At 48.7% G+C, this 25129-nt stretch overlaps 2 protein-coding genes and 1 long non-coding RNA gene across 8 annotated transcripts in view; 2 read left to right on the top strand and 1 right to left on the bottom strand.

The window, feature by feature from the left end:
• ATF3 (activating transcription factor 3) overlaps window positions 1–18460 on the top strand; it is a 53647-nt gene extending 35187 nt beyond the window's left edge. Inside the window, exons 1-5 of one of the 4 annotated variants that reach the window (XM_063613214.1) lie at window positions 6414–6717; window positions 12710–12752; window positions 12840–12953; window positions 15816–15923; window positions 17048–18460. In XM_063613214.1, the coding sequence (XP_063469284.1) occupies window positions 12714–12752; window positions 12840–12953; window positions 15816–15923; window positions 17048–17245 (459 nt within the window). In that variant the 5' untranslated portion in view covers window positions 6414–6717; window positions 12710–12713 and the 3' untranslated portion in view covers window positions 17246–18460. Of the gene's footprint in view, window positions 1–6352; window positions 6718–12709; window positions 12954–15815; window positions 15924–16735 lie in introns of those variants that run through there. The other 3 variants (XM_055233484.2, XM_055233485.2, XM_063613213.1) reach the window with 3 other exon arrangements.
• On the bottom strand, window positions 1751–6376 carry LOC134731876 (uncharacterized). 3 transcript variants are annotated; one of them, XR_010114557.1, is made up of 4 exons: window positions 6237–6374; window positions 4625–5424; window positions 4447–4504; window positions 1751–4148 (listed from the first exon to the last, which is right to left on the bottom strand). It is a non-coding gene; the product is annotated as an uncharacterized lncRNA (long non-coding RNA). The 3 variants fall into 3 exon arrangements; XR_010114558.1 differs by having other exon boundaries at window positions 4392–4504; window positions 4625–6376; XR_010114556.1 differs by having other exon boundaries at window positions 4625–6375.
• Window positions 18461–22308: 3848 nt separating the features above from the next.
• Window positions 22309–24728, top strand: GARIN4 (golgi associated RAB2 interactor family member 4). The gene has a single exon (XM_055233477.2). The coding sequence runs from the start codon at window positions 22852–22854 to the stop codon at window positions 24640–24642; it is 1791 nt and encodes a 596-aa protein (XP_055089452.1). The 5' UTR covers window positions 22309–22851; the 3' UTR covers window positions 24643–24728.
• Window positions 24729–25129: the final 401 nt, after the last annotated feature.

The following is a 25129-nucleotide window of genomic DNA, read 5'->3' as shown; positions in this document are numbered from 1 at the left end:
TACTAGCTAAGGATGCCCCTGAAATGTTTTAGGGTGCTCTTCTTACAATCAGCTTTTTTCACTTTGGCCCTATTCTTAGCAAAAGCAGCATCCCCCAGGCGGAGGGCAAAAAAGGGGCTCATGAGTCTCAATGGCTGCTAAGGTTCCTTTTGGTATGAGAATTCATGATTCTGACATGATGTAGAGCCATATTTCCTCTGTAAGTTCAGTTTCCTCACCCATCAAAGGAGGGCCTGAACTGCATCAGAGCATCCCAAGCTTCCCGTGAGCACTCGCCAGGAGGTAGTAGGTATCGTGGTTGTGCACTCAGACTGGGGAGTCAGACTGCCTGGGTTGAATCCTGCTCTACTGCTCACTAGCTAGGTAACTTCTGGCAAGTTATTTACCCTGTCTGTGCCTCAGTTTCCTCATCTATAAGATGGAGATGTTTACGGTCCATCAAAGGGTGGTTACAATAATTAAAAGCATTTACTGTATGTAAAGGGCTTAGTACATAGCCTGGAACACCCAGAAGCTACATAGTAACATTTTACACTTAGAAAGAAGGGAGGGAACTAATCCTCTCAAGGTCCCAGGAATAAAACTTTTGGCAGCCGATGCTAGACCCAGAGTGTATTTGATATCTTCTCTCTTTCCTTAGAAATCCTTGTATGACTTACATTCAAATTCCACGTATCTATATATGTTTAATATAACACAATACTTTAAGGATTTTTTATTTAAGGCAGACACTCAAGTAAGATCTCCTTTGTTTATCTCATGGCCCTGGTACACCTGTGTGTGCTCATGTCCAGTTTGAGAAAGATGGAAGTGAATAACTTCTAGGGTCCTTTTGGCTATGGTGTCTTTTAGTTCCGAGAATCACCGCCAAACATCTGCACTCGCTCAGGTGCATACTGAAGTGACCAGCTACCTGGTAGCCACTCATGTCACCAAACTGGCATAGAGATGCTAGAGCCGCCCAAGCTACAGTGAGAATTTTGCCTGAAGGCACAGGGAGAAGCACAGCCTGGCTGCTGTAATTCTGTATCACTAGCCCATGCTGCAGACTACATTTTCTGTTTCAAGGTAGATGAAGAGAAAATAAAAGAGGATGGGAAGTAGAGAGGGGCAGGGATTTAAAAAAAGGAAAAAGCGCCTGCAGGATTTTTTGTTTGGATGTTAGGAAACAAGGAAAATGCACAAGTAGTCACAATATTTGGGGGTCCTTCCATCTTCCACCATATATATGCCCTGTGAGGCATTTGAAGGTAGACAGCAAGACTCATTCTTTAACCCCATTTAAGCATCCTGAGCAATGATGGTATTTCATGCCCCTTCTCTTATAAAAAGGTTTAAATTTGTATAGCATTCAAGCAAAATATTAGCAACACTCTAAATTCTAAAAGTAGGGAAATGATTAGGTAAATCATACAACATCCATTGGCAATTATGGTAATAAGAATTAGGATAGTGGTTACCTCTGGGAGGCAAAGAGGTCTACATCTTGAGTGGTGGGTTCCTAATGTGTTTGATTATTAAAATGTGTATATGTGTATACATATATATATATGTGTGTGTTCTATATAATCTTTTGTATATATGCTATACTTTATAATAAGACCTATTTTTAAGAAGAAAGACCATATACCATTCGAGGTAATAAGCAAAAGAGCAAATTTCAAAGGTGCATGCAATCTAAAATCATAACTATATTTTAAAATCATGTACATGAGAAAAAAGATTAAAGGGAAACACACTACAGTGCTAATAGTGTTGACATTGTGGGTAATATTTTTCTCTTGTCTGTTTCCCAAATTTTCATAATGACAAAAAAATTACAGTAAAACTTTCCCCAAAGAAATCTTTAAAACCATGAATCTTTTATTTTCAAATCACTTTCACATCTACTATCTCATTTGATTCTTACAACAACCTAGGGGGAGTCAATGCTAAGTAGTTCCATTTTATAGACTGGGAAACTGAGACATCGTGTTTATGACTTGTATACTCACTCAGTTGACTGGAGGTAAACCTGTGGATGAATCCCAGGTCTCCTGAGTCTTGCTAATCCACTGACTTCCAGGACTTCATCTTGGATTCTGGGGTCTCCAGGATTCAATCTCTCAAATGGGAATATCTGCTATGTGGGTTTTGGCCCTGTAGACCAAGGTAGATGTCTATGGTTGTTGATGATGGGCTACACACAAGAAGTCCCCAGAGATGTAATCCATGCCTGGGGTGTTCTGCCATGCCCCTCTCTCACAAGGCACCTAGTCCATGGGGTTGAAAACTCTTGGAAGTATTGGAGGTGGGAGAAGGACAGGCTGTGTTTAAGTTGGACAACATTTCTTAACTCTAGTTTTTGGAGGGGAAGAAAGGTTGCAGAAATGGGTCTGTCCTTGTGCTATTTAGTGCCTTACCTATGATGTCTTCTCTCTCCCCATCTCTGTTAGGGAAAGTTGCCAGAGGCTCATAGGGTGGCTTTGGCAGAGGGTCCCCATTCAGGACCGTCAGAGCTCAGCCCAAGGCTCCTCACTTCAGAAAAGTTGGGAGCCTTAGAAAGAGGGAGTGCCTTGCTCAAGAATACCAAAGACAGAACCAGACCCCGAACCCAAATCCCCTGCTCCTAGCCCAGTATACTTGGCAGGGCCACCCAACATTGAGGAGAGCCCCAGGTGTGTGGTGGAGTTGCTGTGATGGGGAACGAAGACTGCTCTCATCAGTGTCTGCCGGGGCTCTCATTCCTGCCCCCTCATGATTGTCATTCCTGGAGAGCGCTTGACTTCATCCACTATTTGCCACTGACAAGGGGTACTGAATGAGTTCCTGGAGAGATTCAAGGGTACCTCAGAAAGCTTTTCCTGATTCATAATTAATTAATGATACCACTACTGAGGGCTGACTGGGTGCCACATCCTCAGAGAAATGTCACAACAATCTTACGCATTAGGTGCTATTGTTAGTGCCATTTTTCATTTGAGGAAATAACTTACTTAAGGTGACACAGCATCTAAGTGCTGAATCCAGAATCCAAGTGCCTTCCACACGTTGGTGCCTACTGTGTGATGCTGCCCCTGTTTCCTGACAATGCCGATTTTGGACACTATTAAACTAGCAATCCCCACATTCAAACTGACTTTGTAGAAAGAGTGGGCTTCGGAAACAGAATAAAGTATAAGAAAATCGACTCCACTCCCCGTTCCAAAGCGAAGAAGTAGGTTGAGCCAGGCAGACGGAGCTGCTAGTACTCTGCCGCTTCTCTGGCGGATCTTATCTTGTGTTTCAAGCATTCTGGGCACGAATACAGTCTTAGGGTTTAGAGAATAGAGTAATGGGGCAGAGGAATGTGGGAAGGGACTGTGCACTGAACTAAGAAACTGCTAGAACCTTTAAATGTCTCGAACTTTTTTGTTTTTTATTTTGCGTTTGGCTCCCTGCAATGTTTTTCTGTTTAGATTTGGTTGCCACGAGTGGGCTGTTTTTAGTCTCCTAGTTCCTTCCCCTCCCCTTTTAATTTTTTCCCTTCCTTTTGCACATGTCCCAGCATGAAGTCTCCAACTCTTATCTCAGTCAGCAAAACATACCAAAGCTGATCTGAATGTGGATTCCCCAGGCAGTTCACCATCATAAAACCTCAGCAATCTTCAAGTCTCTGCTTAACCCTCTTTCATTGAGGATTAACCCCTGAAATCACCCTAGCCAGGGCTTCCTTCTAAGGCGAGACAGCCATTCTTTGGTTTGCGTCGAGAAGAGTTTTGGTGTGGAAAGCTTTTCTGTCCCCTCCCCTGCATGGCACTGCCTGTGTGTGCGCTGAGAGTGTGCACACTGGACATTGGTGGCATTCACTTAAGTCAGGGTAAAATGAGGATGCAAAGGACTCAGATGTTGATCACTCTCCTGTGGCAAAGACCTCAGGGGCTCTGCCTTGCTCTGTTCTTTTCCAGTCTCTCAATTCAGCAGGCATTTCACGGTTCTCCTGGGGGCTGAGGCGAGGGAGGCAGGCAGGAATAGTTTTTGTTTTCCCTGGATAAGAGTTTCATTCAAGTGGGGAGTGGACTTAGTTCTCTGTCAAGATTCTTATCACTTTTCGGGTTTAGAATGTCAGGATCAGACTTCTGTGAACAGCTGACAGCGTTTCTATCCAGGTGTAACTTGGAGATTCCAAACTAAGAGTAATTAGAATGAAGGAAGATTGATAAAAGGAACTGGAGGCACAATGGTAATAAGAATAACCCGACCAGGGTGTTGGGGGCTTCTCCCCCCACCCCAATTATCCTTCCCTTGCATTGTTTTGTGGAGGACGGTCTGGCTGTTTGTTTACTTGACGCCCTAATTTGAATTTCCCCTTAAGGACAGGACCAGATCTCCACAGATCTGGCTTGGGTGTATTAATGGAATCATAGTTCAACCTGTAAACTGGTCAAAATTTCTGTTTCACAGCAGAAAAAGGGTAAAAAGCTTCACCTGTTCTCTCTCCTCTCCTTGCTTCACTTTATAATGGTGCTATTGATTCCAGGACAATCTATAAGTAGATAAAATAGCTAAGTGGAGATACCAAATAACTTCATTCAAATGCACAAACACTCCTCCACCTAATCCCGCCCGGTGTTCTCGGGGTTGCTCCGACATGCCCGGGGTTTACCTGCGCGCACTCCAGCGGGAAGGCGGGTTGTGGAGGTGTGCTGAGCGGCGCGCGGGGGTCAGGGCGTGGAAGCGGAGGGTGGGGCCGGGAGAGCCGTTACTAGGGCGAAAAGTAAAGCGAAAACACCCGCCCTGCCCTTCCCGCGCGACGCCGCTGGAAATCGGGTCAGGTCCACAGCAGGATCTCCGAGGATCCCGCGTGGAACCCCAGGGCTCCCGGGCCCGCCGGGGCGCAAAGACTTCTGAGGCCGCCCTCCGCCTGTTCCCAGGCCGGTGGGGAGGTGGGTAGTCTGAGTGAGGTCGGGCTTGGCGGCGAGGAACCCCAGTGGGGGGAACTGGGGACTTCAAGTGAGACCCGGGCTCCAGACATCTCTAGTTTCTACCCCAAATTACCAAACTATGACCTTCGGTCGCCTCTCTCCCAGAGGCAGGTGGAAAGGAGCAGGTGTTTCTGTCCTTCGCCGTGTCCCCACACCCTGCGGCCGCGCAGGTCTCCCTCCCAGGCAGGTGCGAAAGTCCCGGGCCACACTTGTGCCCACAAATAGTCATCCACGGGCAGTCAAGAAGGTTCCTGGTTCTGCCGCTCTCTGATCAGAAATTGTTGGGGTCGGGGAATAAGAACCAGGAAATCGTTTTTAAGGTTCAAACCCAGTTCTGCTGAGGTCTCAGCTCGAATCTCGGACCACGGGGCCCCGCCTTTCCCGCCACCCTGGCTTGAGGGCAGAGGGGATTTCTGCTGCTGGTTCCTCCTGTGGTCAGTGCGTCCCCATTCCGGGCCGTCCGGTCCCAGCCCAATCGGCTCTGGGAGCAGAAGAACACGTGAAAGCTGAAGATGGGTTTTCCCTAAATATTGCCTGAGAGCGGGGCGACCCCCAGGCCTGGGCAGGTTCGCGGACCCCAAAGCACCTTCTCTTTCCCCCTCCTCCTGGCCGCTGGCTTCTGCCCCCTCCTACCCTCCCACGGGGTTGCCTCTGATTCCTCCCGGACTCCGATCTTTTCACGCTCTTGTTGGTTTCACTGACACGTTCTTGTCAATTTCAAACGCTTTGTGATTGTAAAAAAAAAAAAAAAAAAAAAAAAAAAAAAAAAAAATCGAACCGATACGATCCTACCACTTGCCCTAGTCTCGGAGCCCGGAGCTGTCCTGCGTGTGCGTCCATGTGGAGTGTCCGGGGCTGCGGGCTCGGGCGCACGGTGCCAGCCGAGGGCTGCCCTCCGCTTTTGTGTTAACCGGCGGGCTTCTCGCGGTCCCCGCCGCGGAGGTCACACCCGGCGGGTAACGGCGTGGATACACCGAAGGGTGACTTTGGACACCTTCCCTAAACCACAGACTAACGCTTCTGCCCCTACTCCGCCCCTGCTAGAGAAGTAGGAGGCCAGTGGGGGAGGGGGTGTTTTCCTGAAGCTCCAGAAAATGACCACGCATTTTAGAGAAAGGTCGTGCCCGCTTCCCAGCCTCACCTAGTCTGGGCTGGGGCCGGGACCCGCCTCCCCACCTTCCCCGCCCCCCCGCTCCTCAACCTAGCGGAGGGAGAGATGCCAGCGCGGTGGAGTCATGCCGCTGGCTTGGGCACCATTGGTCATGCCTGGAACACGCAGCAGCGAGTACGCACATCTGGCGGCTATCCCGGGCGGCTCCGGTCCTGATATGGAGAGAGAGGGCGGGCTGGTGTGTGTCTCAGTGAGCCAGGCTGAGGGAACGCGCCTGGGCTGGCTCCTCCCCGAACTTGCATCACCAATGCCCCCACTCTTCACCCGCCTTCCGCCCCGCCTCGGCCTCTCCCCCGCCCCCCTTCCTCCGCTCCGTTCGGCCGGTTCTCCCGGGAAGCTATTAATAGCATTACGTCAGCCTGGGACTGGCAACACGGAGTAAACGACCGCGCCGCCAGCCTGAGGGCTATAAAAGGGGTGATGCAACGCTCTCCAGGCCACAGTCGCACGCAGCCAGGCGCGCACTGCACAGCTCTCTTCGCTCGCCGCCGCCCGAGCGCACCCTTCAGCCCGCGCGCCGGCCGTGAGTCCTCGGTGCCCGCCCGCCCCCGTCCAGACCCTGCCTGTCCTCCGGACCCTGGCCGCCCCGAGCGGAGCCTGGAGGTGAGCGCTGGAAGCCGAGGGACTGAGCGCGACGAGGGCTGCTCGCCTTCCTTCCCTTCGCGCCCCTCTAAGTAACCAGTCCGCCGACCCCTGGCCCACCCCGGATCCGCGCCTCCAGCCTCCGGCTTGGAAATAACTCTGGCTTAAACTTCTTCTAAGCCACCGCTGCTCCTCGGAGCCTCGAAAAGTTTCCCGCAAAGCGAAAGAACTAACTTTCTCTTTTGACTCGGGGCGCGAAAGCTTCCCGGTGACGGAGGTCGGGCGTCCCCTCTGCCGCCAGCCTCGAGCGCCGCTTCTCTGCGCCGACGACGCCGCCTTGCCTGGCTGGGAGAGGGCGTAAGGTGGGCGGGCGGGTGCGCTGGGGTGTCCGAGGCTGCCCCGCTCGCCGTCCCGCTCCATCCCTCGCTTCGAGACACGGCACTGCGGGAGCCTGTCCTTCCCGGGATGGGCAGAGAGGCGCGAAGGCCGGAGGCTCGCGGGAGGGCTGCCCCACGCGCCGAGAGGAATGAATGGGGAAGGGGCGGGAGGCCGGGCGGCGTCGCGGGCGCGGCCGCTGGGGGTCGCCCTGGGCACCCCGTAGCGCTGGCGGCAGGACCGTGAAGGCAACCGCGAGAAAAAGTTAGCTGGGATAAGTTTGGAAGTGGCGAGCGCTGGTGTCGCGCTGTCCCGGGGCGGAAGACGGGGAGGGCTCCCGGCACCGGCTGGTGTCCGAACCCCGAGCCCGGGCCTCCCACACACCTGGGACTCTCACTCTGGCTTTTCCTTCGGCGGGTCCGCGGGAGACCCACCGTGGCGGGGAAGCGAGGGCGTGGAGCCAGTTGTGCAGATATTTGAGAGATGGCTTTGTGGTCTAGTGCCAGGACTCTGACCGCTTACACTGCAATCGATGTCGCTGAGCTGAGGCTCAGTATACCGAGCCGGGAAATAAGGGCACATGGGCAGTACCGGCCCCCTCTACGTGTTGGAGGGCACAATGCAGTGGTTGGACCAGATAACTGCTAAGGTCCTTTCTGTCTGGAGATTTTCAGATTCTGGAGTGGTGTAGTGGGAAGAAAAGGAGCCAGTGAGGGGACTTGAATGGGGCAGGTCTCTATCTAATGTCATTCACCAGTGTCCAGACAGTGGGGGAAAGGGGACTTTTCTGCAGAGCATCTTGTCCCTCACCAGCTTTCTTTCCACTGGATTCGTTCTCCTTCTCTGCTCCCCCCACCCCCATTTTCATCTCTCATCTACTTCCTTTCCTCCTAAACATTTTCTTTTCCCTAATTGCATTGCATAGGTCACATATGCTTTCTTACAAATAAAATAGTTACTAAATCCTTGATGACTCCAGAATAAAAAGGAGAGCCAGAAAATCTGGATGTTCTCTCAGTGCACCCCTTTCGTTGTAGGTGACAGTCATATCTTCTATTCGAAGTTTCTGTCTCCGCAACTTAAAGTGAAGGCAAAGCATTGGTATTACTATCCCCATTGTTTTGCAGCTAGCATTGGTTGTAGAATAATGCTACAACATACAGGCTCCTGCTTTGAGGATATCCTGGACAAAGATGGGATGGGGTGAGGATTGCAGTTACTGTCGGAATGGTTTCAGAGACAGCAAAGAAGGAGCACCCCACGCCCGCAGTGGGGATAAGATACAGCACCCAGCATCTGTGGCAGTGCCGGGAGCCTTCTTTTTCTCTCTCTCTTCCTCCTTGCCCTTTAGCCCTTATAGAATTCCTTTTTCTCCATGGCCCTTTTCTTTGATAGCCCCTCCCTATCTCAGTCCTGTCAAAGTCTCCTCTGTGGTTGGTACCAGGTGCCAGGACTCTTGACCCCTTATCTACCTGGCTAATGGCTCTGTTCTCTGGTTGCCTTGTTGGTTGATCTCTTGAGGCGGTCGATACCTATTGGTGATGGAGCGAAATGAGCAGTCGGTGGGTGGTCAGCAGCTTGGCATGGGCTGGGCCACTCACCAGCTTTATGACCTCAGGCAAGTCACTTTGACCTCCCTGGACCAATGTACTCATTATAAAATGAGAATCTGACCTAGATGATTCTAATATTGAGAGGGCATGATTTCCATTAGATAGAGTGCATGATTCCTTCCTTTTTAAAATTGGCTAGGCATGGGACAGGGCCAGTGGCTTCAAGGGTTACCTAGCCAGGGGAGGAGGAAGGACATAGCCAAGATGCCTCAGAAGCTTTCCAAGGGAGAAATGGTTTATATCTGAGATTTGGTTCTCTTTCAAATATGTAATGGAGAAATGCTGGTGTCAGCAAATAGTGGGGCGAAATCTACCTGGTCTGTCAAGAACCTGGGGTCAATGAGAGTACAAAAGAGGCTCTGACTGACCTGAATGTCCTGAAGGTTCCAGTTAATTCCTCACTAACAGGGCTTTATTGAATTGATAACAACAGAATGAGTTTTTCCTGCAACTGAGAAGATGGAGTCACAGTAATAATGACTACCCAGTGTGTATGTAAATCTCATGTGTCCTTCTCAACAGCCCTTTGGGGCAGGCAGTTTTGATCTCAAATTACAGAGGAAGAGAATGAGAGGCCCAGAAAGCCTAAGTGATTTGTTGGTGGGTGCTCAGTTTATGAGTGGCACTGAGAGGCTTAGAAACATTGTCTCTGGCCCTTGATGCCCAGCTTTGCACCTCTTCAAGAGGTCTGGGAGGAAGACCAAGATATGAAGATTAGTGAAAGGCCAGTATTGGCTTCCTAGTAACATAAGATGGTTAGCGAGCAATGCTTAGTGGAAAGAGGATGAAAATTAAAAGTGAAAATTCATTGTAGCTGTAGCTACTAGGAAATAAAAATCTGGGAGCTGAATTTCCAGTTAAAAGAATACATGAGTAAACTTTCACTTTCTTGAAAATGATGAAACCGCCAATGATGCAACATGATTTCTGATTGGAAATAATCAAGCAGAAACAAAATGCAAGTTCTTGGTAGCAAGTCTGAACAGTTTTATGATCAGCATAGAAAGTCAACTCTGATCTGAGGTCGCCAAACAATTTTTTTCAATGACCAGGATGTTTGAGGATCTCAACTTTCTGAAAAATTGTCTGAAGATTTAACTTCATTTCCTTGTGGGGACACAGCCTTAGTCTAGGCTGAATCATACCTCAAGAGACTGAGTAAAGGAATAACTAGAAAGTATCCCAAGAAGTTAAGCTTTAGCCTAGTGCCGAGAAAACCCAAATCTCGACAGATACATCTGTTTTATTTTCTGAAAGGCTTTTAACATTTTTACAACCATTTATGTCCCCAAGGAAGCCCACCCAATGCTTTTCATAAAAGCATTCCATACCACTGACATTCTTCAGCTTCTTTCATTGGGACTGCTGACTCTACATAAGAAGAAGGGTGGGGGGTGGGAGCCACAAACAGCAGACCCCAAGCCCTGAGAGCTCATTAATAAACCTAGTTGGGTGGCAAAATGGAACTACACTCTACTGCAGTGGAATTCAAAGTACCCTTGTAGAAGGGAGCCATCCAGGCCTCCGAACAAAGACCAGCCCAGTGGTAGCTCTGAATGTCATCCCTGAATCACTGAGTTTTTAATAAGTTGGAAAGGGAAGGGAAACGTGAATGCATGGGAGAATCTTAAGCCTCTGGCTTTAGAAGGCTAGTTTCTCAGAGTTTATTGCCTGACAGCGACAAGTATCCTCCCAGCATCCTAAGATTATAGGATTAAATTGAGAGAAGAACTTCAGTTCTGACTCATGACACAGGGCTTTGGGAAAAGAATTACATACATAGCCTGGGTTTCTTTGACTAGTCAAGGGCAGATTTCATTGGCCTGGAAGTCTTGCCTCCATTGGTGTATGTTAGATCTCCAGAGGGAGTTTGAAGTCAGGGTATTCTATTCAGAAGCCTTTGAGATCAGAGGGTGACCAGCCGCCCTCCCTCCTGGACCCCACAGAGCCTCTGTCAGAGAGTTAGCCCTGGGCTGGAGAGATCTCTGGGAGGCCTAGTAATCATGGAGCTCCTGGCCAAAGAATGTTTTCCAGGGCATACTCATGTATTAGTTCCTCAATTCCTCATAGGATATTATGGGAAAATAGGGCGATTATTACAAGCCCCCTTTAACAGAGGAGAAAAAGCCACTGGGAGGTACAATGATAACACATAATGGAGTAAGTGGGCTTCAAATCTTCATCTTCTGACCCCAGTCTGGGAATTTTGTGGATAAGAGACCCACTTGCTCACACTCCCAGAAGGCAGGTAGCAAGTAGCCTGGGTATGCATCCTGACATAAAGATTAGCAGTTCATTAAACAGAGTTCAAGTTATCCTGAGGAATCTTTACTTAGCCTCCCCTCCATCACTTCATTTCCAGGCCTCCTACCTACCTTAAGGCCTGCCCCCAAAAAATTTGCTCTGGTTTTTTGTTTGTTTGTGCAATATAACATAATACTTGTTTGTTTTTGTAATATACAATAATATTTGTTCGTTTTTTGCAATGTACGAATTAAGGGCATGAATCCTGGAGCCAAACTAACTTAATTCCAAATCCTGATGCTGCCCCATATTAATTCTGTGAATTTGGGCAAATGACTTAGTTTGTCTAAACCTCAGTTGTCATCTATAAAAGGCAGCTAGATCCTAACTCACTGGATTCTCATGAGGATTAAATGAGATAGTGCCCCTAAGGTTTCTGGTATGAAGGAGGCACTCCTTAAATGTTCGAGACTTGCCAGAGGGCTTCTTCTCTGTCTGGACTGTGCTAATGACCACAGATCCCCGGTTGAGAGGAATGCCCAGACCACACTCATCCTACACTCATCCCTATACTCATTGTCCCTTGGGAACCAACTGCAGGGAGGAGGGGGAATGGCCACTGCTGGAGGGAGTACACAGCAGGCCAAGACTTATGGGGGACTCTTCCAAATTGGGGCCATGGAACTGTCACTATTTCTACTCTTTATTTTCCTTTTGTCATCCTTTTGGGTTCACCAAGCTATAGAATAATAGAGGGAGATGAATTTAGCAAATACATCACTGAAGCTTCTCCCCCGGAAGTTGGGCCCAAGCAATGGGAATGAGAAAGGTAACCTTGGACCATGAGGGCCATTTGATTTGATGACCCCATCCCCACTTCATTTATTCAGTTGGCCAGTGAGGCTTGGTGAGTCAGGCACTGGGCCAGGCTCTGGGTAAAGCAATGGTGGAGACTCAATGCTTGCATTGGAGAAGCTGTCAGTCATTTACCAGACACAGACTGGGTCCTAGAGAGCTGAAATGACTAGCTGAAGTCACTGCTCTTTAGTGCCAGAGCCAGCCCCAGGGTTCCCTGCCCCCACACCCAGCCTAAGTCTATCCCTATACCATAGGCCTGAACAACTCCCCCACAATACGGTGCCTCACTTTTCTTTAAGACCTTTTGCTTTGCCAACCTTAACCTTAAGAATCCACCTCCCCATCCCCTGCCAAAGTCTGGGGTGAAGAAACGCACCTGGTTACAGTCACCTTTCTCATTCCTATTGCTTGGGCCCAACTTCCGGGGGAGAAGCTTCAGAGATGTATTTGCTAAATTCAAGGGTTCCCCACCTTTTGCTTTTACTTCCACTCACTGATAGTTTCAGCTTGATGTCAAGCCTCTTTGAAAAAGAGGCTGAAAATGAGATAACTCATGATTTTTAAAATGGCCTCACTGATTTTTAAAAAATGTTCTTCCTCTTTCAGGGCTGTTTGAGGCCACATTTGCACATAGGCATACCAGCCAAAACTCATAGATCTTGTGAATTCAGAGTAGCCTGAAACATCATCCCTTATAAATTTCAAATAGGCATTTTGTTCATGTCACTGAGCTGTGGGTATTTTAATAACCTGTTTTACTTAAGATGAGGATGGCATAAAATAAAAACAAAACAGAAACCCAAGGGCTTATGGGACTTTTCTCTGAGGGTCGGGCTCTGGTGTTGGAGGTCTGGTGGGGGAGGGGGACTTGATCCCATGCCCCAGAGCCCCTGAAACAGTTTGGGTTTCAATGTGTCTTTCAGCAAAATGATGCTTCAACACCCAGGCCAGGTCTCTGCCTCGGAAGTGAGTGCTTCTGCCATCGTCCCCTGCCTGTCCCCTCCTGGGTCACTGATGTTTGAGGATTTTGCTAACCTGACGCCCTTTGTCAAGGAAGAGCTGAGGTTTGCCATCCAGAACAAGCACCTCTGCCACCGGATGTCCTCTGCACTGGAGACAGTCACTGTCAGCGACAGACCCCTCGGGGTGTCCATCACAAAAGCCGAGGTGGGTTCTACCACAGGTGTTCATTCTTTCGGCACATGTTTCGCTCGCAGCCACTGTGTGTTGGGCATGTTCTAGGCAGGGGGCTGTTGTTGAGAGTGAAACAAACAAAACCACTGCCCTCAGGGAGCTTACCTTCTCCTGGGAGAAGACAGACAATACATAACATACGTAAATACATTAAGAGATGAGTGCAAGGGAGAAAAAAGCAGGGAGCGGGGCAGAGAGAACAGGTAGGGGTGGGGATGCTGGGTTTAAAAACTTTTCAGGCCAGGCATGGTGGCCCACGCTTATAATCCCAGCACTTTGGGAGGCCAAGGTGGGATTATTGCTGGAGTCCAGGAGTTTGAGACCAGCCTGGGCAACACAGTGAGACCCAATCTCTACAAAAATATTAGCTAGGCAAGGTGGTACATGCCTATAGTCTCATCTACTTGAGAGGCTGAGGTGGGAGGAGCGCTTGAGCCCAGGAGATTGAGGCTGCAATGAGCCATGATCACCTCACTGCACTCCAGCCTGGGTGATGGGGCAAGACTCATTTTGCTTTTAGAGACGGTGTTGCTCCATCACCCAAGCTGGGGTGCAGTGGGGTGATCATGGCTCATTGTAGCCTCAATCTCCTGGGCTCAAGTGATCCTCCTGCTTCAGCCTCCCAAAACACTGGGATCACAGGCATGAGCCATCGCACCCAGCCGGGTTTGCTGTTTTAAGTTAGGAAGTTAGGGAAGGATTCACTGTTAGTGACTTTCGAGCAGAGGTCAAAAGGAAAGGAAGAAGGAAAGAGGAGAGGGAAGAAGCCACGTGGGTATCTGGTAAAAGAAATTAAGGGCACTGAGGTGGGAGTATTGGTGCCTGGTGGGCTGTGCAGTGGGGCAGAGTATAGAGGCGGGAGATAAGTAGGGGCTGGTCATATTGGGTCTTACAGACTATTATTGTGTAGATGCAGCCCTGTGCTCAGAGTGAGGTGGGAAACCACAGAAGGGTTTTGAGCAGAGAAGCAACAAGATTCGACACACACACACACATGACACACAGACACACGCACACACGTTTTTTTTTTGAGACAGAGTCTTGCTCTGTCACCCAGGCTGGAGTGCAGTGGCATGATCTTGGCTCACTGCAACCTCTGCCTCCCAGGTTCAAGCGATTCTCATGCCTCAGTCTCCAAAATAGCTGGGATTACAGGTGCCCATCACACGTCTGGCTAATTTTTGTATTTTTTTTAGTAGAGACGAGGTTTCTCCATGTTGGCCAGGCTGGTCTCAAACTCCTGACCTCAGGTGATCCACCGGCCTCGGCCTCCCAAAGTGCTGGGATTACAGGCGTGAGCTACCATGCCCAGCCTTGATTTATATTTTTAAATGATCACCCTGGCTGTCATGTTGAGAATGGGCAGTAGGGGTAAGACAGAAGCTGAGTGCACAGAAAGGAGGCAGTGTCAGGAATCCATGTGAGTCGGGGCCTGCAGCAGAAGGGAGCAGTGCAGGTGCTGAGAAGTGGTTGGCTTTGGATCTGACTTGAAGATAAAGCTGATCTGCTGATAGATTGGATGTGGGGTATGAGAGAAAGAGAAGACTCAAGGGTGACTCTGAGTTTTCTGGCCAGCATAGCTGTAAGAATGGAGCGTCCATTTGCTGCTGAGATTTGGGATTATAGGGGTTAGGGTGGTGGCAAGAGCAGGAGGTCTGTCCTATTCTGCAGACCCCTGTGGAGATGTCAAACAGGCAGTTGAATATGTGAGTCTGGAGTTCAGAGGAGAGTCTGGGCTAGAGGTAATAGAGTTGGAAATTATCAGCATATAGATGGCACTTAAAGCCATGAGTCAGGATGAGGCCACCTTCTGTGTCCAGTTGTTCTGAAGAAGCTTGGAGTGTGATGGTCCCTGTTTTTATCATTACTAGGACCCAAGCACCCAGACAGTAGAGCAAGGACCAGGCAGCCTGCCCCACCCTTCCCTGTAGCAATGTTCACAGCCTTGGGACCAGGTGTTGCTCCAGGTTCACTTCCGTCTCACACACTTGCACTGTTCCACACTTGGCAACCTTGCATAAGACCCCTGGAATAATAAACATGGTGAGAAGTCTGGCGATGCCATAGTGGCTTAAGGATGTCAGAGCTGAGGTTCCACCATTTTGTTGGCCTTTTCCTCGTGGTGGCAAGTGGAAGTGTTTCACGCTTACTAAACTGGCATGATTGCAGCCTTTGGGCAAGGAGTAGTGGGATTGATCTAAAAGATTGTCCTAGTTCACCACTTGCAGGTGGCACCCCAGCATGGGCCGATTAATGCCACTTTGGTTGGGAATGAGCTTAGGTGCCTTTTCTGCAGGAGCTTCATGGGCTTCTCCCAAATTTGGGAAGCTGGTGCTCTGATGCTCCAGGTGAAGTCAGAGGTGAATGGGGTTGCCCTTGGGTCTTGAATCGAAGAAAAGGCTGGGAGAGGGTGGCTAGGTGATGATCCTGAGATCATTCCTGGTTCTCAGAGAAAGGAGATGTTTACCAAACAGAATCTGTTTCAGCTTTAAATGATTACAGTTAGTACCAAGAGTTATCAATTTGCATATTATCCTCATCTCAAAATCCAAATGCATTTTTAAAATTGGCTAACTTTTAATTTACTAATATATTGCCGGTATAATTTTAACTTTGATTTTTGTTGTTCACTCACGTGTGTGTGTGCATATGTGTGTGTGTGTGTGTGTGTGTGTAGGAGTTTTCACACAAAAGCCTAGAGCTTTAGTTTTTCGGGGTCTTTTAGCGCTAGCATTGCCCTTGTCTGCCAGCTTTTGCTGGCAGTAAAAGGCAGTGTATTTGAGATAGGTGGCATTTCTTACTACCCTTTAAATGTGTTCCTTTTGGATTTTATAGGTAGCCCCTGAAGAAGATGAAAGGAAAAAGAGGCGACGAGAAAGAAATAAGATTGCAGCAGCAAAGTGCCGAAACAAGAAGAAGGAGAAGACGGAGTGCCTGCAGAAAGTGAGTGCCTTCTAGCCTTACCCTTCCTCTCGCTCATGCCTGTCCTCACCAGCTTCATGTGGCTATCAGAAGAAGAGTTAGAAAATCCCCTACTTGGTTATAGTTTCCCAAGAAGGGCCTTGTAGCTGGTAGCAGAAATGCCAGTTGCAGAATGAGGAGGTGGCAAAGCAGTTAACACAATGGATGTGACTGTGGATGTATAAAAGCAGGTGTGTGAATTCATCTGATGCCCGACTCCCAGCAGCCTTGGCCGGTTCATACATGTCCATCAGCTTCCAGGCTGCAGGACATGCCAGCCCAGTTAAAGAGGCTTCACTTGACTGTTTTCCTGAGAAAAGAAAGCTGCCAGCTCTCATTTGGCTCACTATGAAAAGCCTTTAATTAATCTCTTCAAACAAGTTATTTCCTTAATCCACAAGCAGTGGTTACACTTGCTTTACATTCTTGTCTGGTTCCTAACTCTACAGCCCTTCTGCCTGGCTTAGCCAGCAAGCCAAGCCCCTGGCTGCGTTCAGCCCGCCCGCCTTGAGAGACACTAGGGGAAATAACTTTTGTGGGCAAGCAGGGTGGCCGGTGGTGCTCAGCAGTCTTTCCAGTGGCTGTGTCCCTCCTCCAAATGTGGACAGGCCAGGGCAGAGTCTTAACCCATGTCCCACAGATCCCCAGAAGTTCTGTTGATTGCTTCAGGGGATCAGTGAAAATTAGGGAATTTTGTGTGTTGCCATATACATTTTTTCTGGGGAGATGAGCTTCTCATTGAGATCTGTGACTCAGAATCAACTAAGCCACCGTAAGTCTGGATTTCTCCCCAGCTCCCAAGGCCTTTTTGGGTCCAGAAGACCTGCATATGGGCTGTTGACTCATGCAAATGAGGTATCTGAACTGCAGCTTCAGTATTAGCAGAGTCACAGGCCGCCTCTGTGGCATCACCAGGGCTTCTCTGAAGAAGAGGGTCTGCATTTTCCTAAACCCAGTGCTGCTCTCCCATCTCCCATCTTCCTCTCCCAGCTTGATGAGCCCCAGGGTGTCCCAGGTAGACCCCTGTATCCAGGCAGCAGCCCAGGCCACCCCGTCCTCACTGGCCGTTGGTTCCTTTCTTGATACCTCGGTTGCTTGTCCTCCAGGAGTCGGAGAAGCTGGAAAGTGTGAATGCTGAACTGAAGGCTCAGATTGAGGAGCTCAAGAATGAGAAGCAGCATTTGATATACATGCTCAACCTCCATCGGCCCACATGTATTGTCCGGGCTCAGAATGGGCGGACTCCAGAAGATGAGAGAAACCTCTTTATCCAACAGATAAAAGAAGGAACATTGCAGAGCTAAGCAGTCGTGGTATGGGGGCAATTGGGGAGGCCTCACTGAATCCTCGTTTTATACCCAAAACCCTGAAGCCATTGGAGAGCTGTCTTCCTGTGTACCTCTAGAATCCCAGCAGCAGAGAACCATCAAGGCAGGAGGGCCTGCAGTGATTCAGCGGGCCTTTCCCATTCTGCCCCAGAGTGGGTCTTGGACCAAGGCAAGTGCATCTTTGCCTCAACTCCAGGATTTAGGCCTTAACACACTGGCCATTCTTATGTTCCAGATGGCCCCCAGCTAGTGTCCTGCCCGCCTATCATCTGGATTCTACAAAAAACCAGGATGCCCACCATTAGGATTCATGCAGAAGTGTCTGTACCTTGGGTGGGAGAGATGGGGCCATCTCATTCACTGTGGCTACCATTGTCACTCGTAGGGGATGTGGAGTGAGAACAGCATTTAGTGAAGCTGTGCAACGGCCAGGATTGTGCTTTCTAGCAAATATGCTGTTACGTCCAGAAATTCCGTGTGCAAGAAAACTAGACAGTGTACTCTTCTGATGTTTGTGTCACACAACACTGATGTGACTTTTACATGCTTTTTCTCAGATCTGGTTTCTAAGAGTTTGGGGGGGCGGGGCTGTCACCACGTGCAGTATCTCAAGATATTCAGGTGGCCAGAAGAGCTTGTCAGCCCCTGGAGAACAGAATTCTCCCAGTGTTAGCACAAAATCCATGGGCAGCATGATGGCAGGTCCTCTGTTGCAAACTCAGTTCCAAAGTCACAGGAAGAAAGCAGAAAGTTCAACTTCCAAAGGGTTAGGACTCTCCACTCAATGACTTAGGTCAGGAGTTGTGTCTAGGCTGGAAGAGCCAAAGAATATTCCATTTTCCTTGTGGTTGAAAACCACAGTCAGTGGAGACATGTTTGGAAACCACAGTCAGTGAAGCCTAGGTGGTGCCCAGGCTTTAGCATTATTGGATGTCAATAGCATTGTTTTTGTCATGTAGCTGTTTTAAGAAATCTGGCCCAGGGTGTTTGCAGCTGTGAGAAGTCACTCACACTGGCCACAAGGACGCTGGCTACTGTCTGTCAAAATTCTGATGTTTCTGTGAAATTCTCAGAGTGTTTAATTGTGCTCAATAGTATCATTACAATTTTCTGTAAGAGAAAATATTACTTATTTATCCTAGTATTCCTAACCTGTCAGAATAATAAATATTGGAACCAAGACATGGTAAACATGTGTTCTGCTGGTTTCTGTTCATTTAAATCTGTCAGTTGCTGAGATCTAGCGATTCCCTGCCTTTCCCTCCCCATTATGGGGGGTGCCTAGCTTTAAACTTTTCCAGATGTCATCCTTTGCTCTTTGGGGCATCACTAGATGGGATAGTTGGCTTTCAGTCCTGTTCCTCAGTCTCGGGCACCTTATGCTCAATTTTTCATTGACAGGCCGAGGCGGGCGGATCATGAGGTCAGGAGATCGAGACCACGGTGAAACCCCGTCTCTACTAAAAATACAAAAAATTAGCCAGGCATAGTGGCGGGCGCCTGTAGTCCCAGCTACTCGTAGAGGCTGAGGCAGGAGAATGGCGTGAACCCGGGAGGCGGAGCTTGCAGTGAGCTGAGATCCCGCCACTGCACTCCAGCCTGGGCGACAGAGCGAGACTCCGTCTCAAAAACAAACAAACAAACAAAAAAACAATTTTTCATTGACAAACCCTGAAACGTGGCACCAAATATATCCTTTAGATCAACAGTTTGGTGTTTAGAATTTTGATATAAAGTCTGAATTGCTAGATACCTTAATTATTTTCTCTGAATGTACAAACACCTAAAACATACACCTGTTGTTCAGCTTGAACCTTTGACCCCTAACATTCTGCCGCAGAACTCGTCTCAGAGAGTTACTCACTTGAGTTACATCTGTTATCATGTCTAAATGTGTGTCTCATTGTTGCAAATACATATCAGAAAAGAAGGGGAAGCTGTACCGGAGGAAGAAAGAGAGAACCATTTAGACAGCATGGGTGTGATAACTCAAAGAAAGGCATTCCACTGAATTCCTGGAATTTCCAGGGCATATGATTCCTTAGGCCTGCAAGAGAGCCAGGCCCCCTTGCATTTTGTGCTTCTCTATAAGATTCACAGGCTAGACATAAAAACTGGCCACTCGCCACTGGTGCCATTCTTCAGAGAGGCACTGTCTTCGTTAAATGTCAGATTCATTCACATGAATTCTGTGCCTACTTCTGGGACCTCATGTATGGTTCCTTTAAATGAGCACTTATGACACAGGTGTCTTCATTTTACTCTCTTAATTGCACATCAGGAGTCTTTCCTAATCTGTCAAGAGCCATCTGATGTTAATACCATTCAGCACTTCTTTCAGGAGATCATCTATGTTCCTTTTCTTGGTGGAGGGGAAAACATTCCTTGCATTTACCTTCTAGTTATGGGTAGAGGCACCAGCCACCAGCCATTATGAAACACAAGACAATTTGTAAGCTGCTAGAGACAACAATGGATTAGAGAGGAAGGAAGTTGGGGGCGGATGGTGGCTATGGCAAGAAAACTTGATGTGTATGGTAAGTGTAAATGAAGTTCTATCATAAATGCATTAAAAATTGTTTTATGTAGCCAAGTTTATGTTTTGATACTTTAATTTTAAAAAGGATGATGACTATGCATTTACCATCAAGTCATTTAGTTTCTTTTGTTTCACATTTAGAGGAAAGGGAAGGTGGGGGGATCTGAGAGAATAAACTTAGATGAGGCCACCACCAATATCAAGCACCCGGTTTGGCAGTGTCTTTGCACTGAGCTGTCTCCTGTTGGTAGTGGTGATGTCACACTGCCAGGGTGTGGAAACCCACCCTCCCTCCTCTCTCTTGCCTTCCACCTGCCCCCTTGGCTTTCCCTGAGAGCTGGCCTGACACCTGTTTCAGAGTCAAGAGCTTTTAAAGGGTTCTGGCCCAGGACAGGAGTTCTGGAATGGAATCTTTCCATTTTCTGTTAACTAAAAATACTATTTTCCGTCTGTATCCTAATTTCTCCCCATGGGCTTTGAATAAACCCTCAACACTCCAACCCATATCAAGCTTTCTCCTCTCTTCCCTGTCCCATAACCTCTGGTTGGGTTCATGTACTGTTTCTTTGTGGCGTGAACAGTGTTTCCAATTAGAATCTGCCTGAAAGGAGGTCACATTTGCCCACTGAGCATCCGGTGTTCTCATGGTGGCTCTAACTCCAGAAGATTTTAACACAATCTCATCAAACACTGCTTTCAGGAAGGAATTTACACTGAGGTTAAAAGGACTGTTGAGGACTAATGCTAACAGAAGCTAACATTTATTGAGTAGGACAATACCCTAAACACTTCACATGTATTATCCCATTTAATCCTCACAACAACTGCTATCCCCATTTTACAGATGAGGGAGTGAAGAGCTCCGTTAACGTGCTCAAGGTCTCACAGTGGATCCTTCCAAAGCTGAAGCCTATGCTTGTTTTTAACAGCAATGGTTTCAAACAAGAGTATATACATTTGTGTGTGTGTGTGTGTGGTAAGATATACAAAAAAATTTGCCATTGTAATATTTTGAAGTGTACAATTCAGTGACATTAAGTACATTCACAATGCAGTGTAACCACTACTATCTAGTTCCAGAACTTTTTCATTGTCCCCAAAGGAAGTCCTGTACCCATTAAGGAGTCACTCTTCATTCCCCTTCCTTCCAGCCTCTGGCAACCACTAATCTATCTTCTGTTTCTATGGACTTGCCTGCACTGGATATTTTATGTAAATAGAATCATACAATATGTGGCCTTTCGCACAACACGGCTGGCTTCTTTCACTTAGCATAATGTTTTCAAGTGTCAGCCTAGCGTATTATGTAATAGTACCTTATTTCTCTTTGTGGCTGAATAGTATTCCGTTGTATGGATACTATACTTTTTGTTTATCCATTCATCAGTTGATAGACAGTTGTGTGTATGTTAAGAAAGAGCTAGCCTTTATCTTCAAGGACTGAATCTCTAAGGGAGGATTTCAGGCCTAATGTCAAGCTGGGAGAAAAGAGAGTTGGAAGCAGGGGCTCCTTCTCAGAACTTCCAGGTAACAGCTTGGAAATTACTTATTCCTGGGCTCGCTCTGTGGGCATGGCAAGGCAGGAGGTATAGTGGCATCTGTTCCCCATGGATGTAAATGGCTTCCAAACTACTTCTGCATAGTAAAGAGGTTAGTAGAGGAGGGCCTTTGAGAGGATCCTGGAATATAAGCTCACACTTTCCATCCTACCCTCTCCTCCTGGCATTTCACAGGGTAGGGGGTAAGAAGAGGCACAGGGCAAACACTGGGGACCTTGAGAAAATATTTGGGCTCCCTGACACAGGATGTTGGTATGAACATGATGGAGGAGAGGAATAGAGGTGGCCCCCTGGATAATTTAATCCCCAACTCAGCCCTGCCCCTTTCTGAAGTGGTTGTCCTGGATTCTCCATAACATGCATGCATACACACAGACACACACACACACACACACACACACACACAGAGAATTATGCAACTTATTTGGCTTGCCCAAGCTTTTTTTGTAAGTTCTGTAGTGGTTCAGAAGGAAGACTTTAAAAGCAGAAAGACCTGTATTCAAATAATACCTCCACTGCCTACGAGTTCTACGAATGTAGGTAAGTTACGCAACTTCAGTTTTTTTACCTGTAAGATGAGAAGAGTTGCAATAGTATCAAACTGGAATAGAGTTTGATACATAGTATGGTGCCTGGAAGAAGCAATCTCTCATGTTATTATTAAAGGTTGAGGTTATTACTAAAGATTTCCATTGTCAGCATGAACTGAGATTTTATGGAAGAGTGAGCTAAGAACCAAGACTGCGAATTCTAGGTTAAAAAAAAAATTTAGACCGTGTACTCAAATGGTTCAAATTTATCCCATCATCTTGCGTTCCTATAGACACTGCCTAGTTGCTGAATCTTTTGAATTGGGGGTGAGGAAGGGGAAGCAACCATACAACATTTTCTCATTTGAAAAATTTTTATTTTGGCACCCACTTGAGTACCTGGCAGGGTGGGGCTGTCCTCTATGGGGGCAATGGAGTTATTAGTGAGGGGATTGTGGCCCCGGCCTGGGGGATGAGAACAAAGGGGTATGTGACAGCAACAGGTCACAAAGGGAAGCAGAAGATAAATATGGCTGCACAGGGGGTTTAGGCAGAGAGGGTGGTCACTTCCTGTCACTAGGCCTACAGTTTGTAGACTCTTAGGGACAGAGACTACAAACTGTAGTTAAAAAAATCAGAGGTGGAGGTCAGGGGGTTAGACCCAGAAGAAAACCTCTCTGGAGCCCACACTGCATCTCTACGTCTTGGAAGAGTCTGGAGTCCAGGCACCCTACAGCACTCCCCACAGCAATCATCTGTGCTCCCACCCCCACCCCGGCCTCTGGGAGGCTCTGAGGCAACAGCGGGGGCCTGTGGGGTGGGGTGGGATTGAGAGACCAGCTGCAGAGACATCTTTGTGACCCAGGAGCACCACTGGTCCCTCATCTGCCACCGAGGCCAAGGAAGACCCAGAGACCTGCCTCACCAGTGCTGCCGTTGTGCTGAAAGACAACCATGAATGGTGATTCTCTGCTGCCGTATTATACGGCCCAGAGTGGCTCCAGCATGGGCATGTTCAACACCACCACAGGGAAACTGCAGCAACAACTGTACAAGGGGGAGTACGATATATTCAAGTATGCACTGATATTTGAGAGCGACTTTATCCAGATCACCAAAAGGGGAGAAGTGATTGACGTGCACAACCGTGTCCGTATGGTGACCATGGGCATTGCACGCACCAGCCCCATCCTCCCACTCCCAGATGTCATGCTGCTAGCGCGACCGGCCACCAGCTGCAAAGAGTATGCTGGACATGGCCAGGCCACCAAGAGAAAAAAACGCAAGGCAGCAAAGAACTTAGAGCTCACCAGGCTCCTCCCCCTGAAGTTTGTACGGATCTCTGTTCAAGACCATGAGAAACAACAGCTGCGCCTGAAGTTTGCCACTGGCAGATCTTGCTATCTGCAATTGTGTCCCGCTCTCGACACACGGGAAGACCTCTTTGCCTATTGGGAAAAACTAATTTACCTCTTGCGGCCACCCACGGAGAGTAACAGCAGTACCTGTGGCATTCCAGCTGAAGACATGATGTGGATGCCTGTGTTTCAGGAAGACAGCAGAAGCCTGGGAGCCGTGAATCTTCAAGGAAAGGGGGATCAGGACCAGGCCAGCATCCGGAGCCTCCACATGGTCTCTGAGGTGTGTGGGGCCACCTCTGCTGCTTATGCTGGAGAGGAGGGACTCCAACATGACTTTCACAAACCCACTAACGTGCTGAATGTATCCATCCCCAAAACATCTACAGAGCTTACTGAGGAGCCAGCAACAGGGGCGATTAAAGAGGCAGCAGCAGCAGCAGCAGGGGCATCTGCAGGGGCAGCAACAGGCACCGTAGCAGGTGTCTTGAGTGTGGCAGCAGCCAATTCTGCCCCTGGACAGGTGAGCGCAGCCATAGCTGGGGTGGCCACCATCGGTGCAGGAGGAAGCAAAAGCAACATGGCCCTTGCAGGCACTGCCAGCATGGCTCCAAACAGCACGAAGGTGGCTGTGGCAGGGGCTGCAGGCAAGTCCTCAGAACATGTTTCCAGCGCATCCATGAGCCTTTCCCGAGAGGGCCGCGTGAACCCGGCCATTGCAGGAGTAGAACTGACCAGCAGGACAGCTGCAGAAACAGACATAGATGCAGCAGCGGGACCTCCCATCTCCACCCGGCAGAGCAAGAGCAGCTTGAGTGGACAGCATGGAAGGGAGCGAACCCAGGCCAGTGCTGAAGCCTGCAAGGAGGGGAGGGAAAGAAGGGAAAAGGACAGGGCTCTCGGAAGGAGTCCCCATTGCAGCAGGACGGGTGAAAGCCACCACAAAACAAGGGGGGACAAAATTGCCCGAGAGTCATCCAGCCGGTCCTCATTCAGCCACAGAGCCAGTAGAGATGACAAAAAGGAGAAAGGCTGTGGCAGCCCGGGGAGCAGCAGGCACGGGGACTCGCATAAAGCTGTCAGCCACACGCCCATCTCAAAGGAGTCCAGGACCTCTCACCGATCTGGGAGGAGCTTATCGACCACCAGTTCCGGTTCCAGCAAGAGACTTGGCAGGATCAGCTCTTTCCTGAGGAACGTCAGAGCCAACCTTACTACAAAAGCAGTGGGCACGCCACATGGCAGAGATGTGGACATCATGGCTAAGATGGTGGAGAGGAGCACCAACATGGCCATCGCCGAGACAGCAGAGGGTGGCCAGGGGCTGGAGATGGTTGGTTCTATGACACCGGACGTCATGGAGACAGTGACCTTTGAAGCCCATTAAATAAGGCCAAGAGCTCATGGAAGTGTCCCTGGAGAGCCTATTCCAGCGTTCTTTACTGCCGTTTAAATAAAGAACCATACATCTGAGAGTGGCTTGCTGGATGAATTTTTGTGTCCCACAGCCCAGCAGTGACCTCACAGTGGATTCTGTGATGTCAACTATGCTGCAGCCCGAGGCCCCAGGATCCAGTCAAGGGGAGCCCCACCTCACACCCATGCTCAGCAGAGCCCAGACGAGTGCTCCAGCTTTCCTCAACCCCTTCCTGGCTTTGGTTCGCCAGAACTATGGCTGAAAGTCAGGCTGGGAGCTTGGAAGCTTGGAAGCTTGGAAGCTGTACCTCCACCATCTCCCCATCCTTTTTTTTTTTTTTTGAGACGGAGTCTTGCTGTGTTGCCCAGCTGGAGTGCAGTGGCGCGATCTCAGCTCACTACAAGCTCCGCCTCCCGGGTTCATGCCATTCTCCTGCCTCAGCCTCCCGAGTAGCTGG

Source organism: Symphalangus syndactylus, chromosome 19 (assembly GCF_028878055.3).
Source record: "Symphalangus syndactylus isolate Jambi chromosome 19, NHGRI_mSymSyn1-v2.1_pri, whole genome shotgun sequence".
NCBI classification, from domain to species: Eukaryota; Metazoa; Chordata; class Mammalia; order Primates; family Hylobatidae; genus Symphalangus; species Symphalangus syndactylus.
This window is presented reverse-complemented; position numbering and strand designations above follow the sequence as displayed.

Excerpts from the sequence above, each read along its gene's own strand:
- GARIN4 (XM_055233477.2), top strand. The coding sequence starts at position 22,852 with ATGAATGGTGATTCTCTGCTGCCGTATTATACGGCCCAGAGTGGCTCC.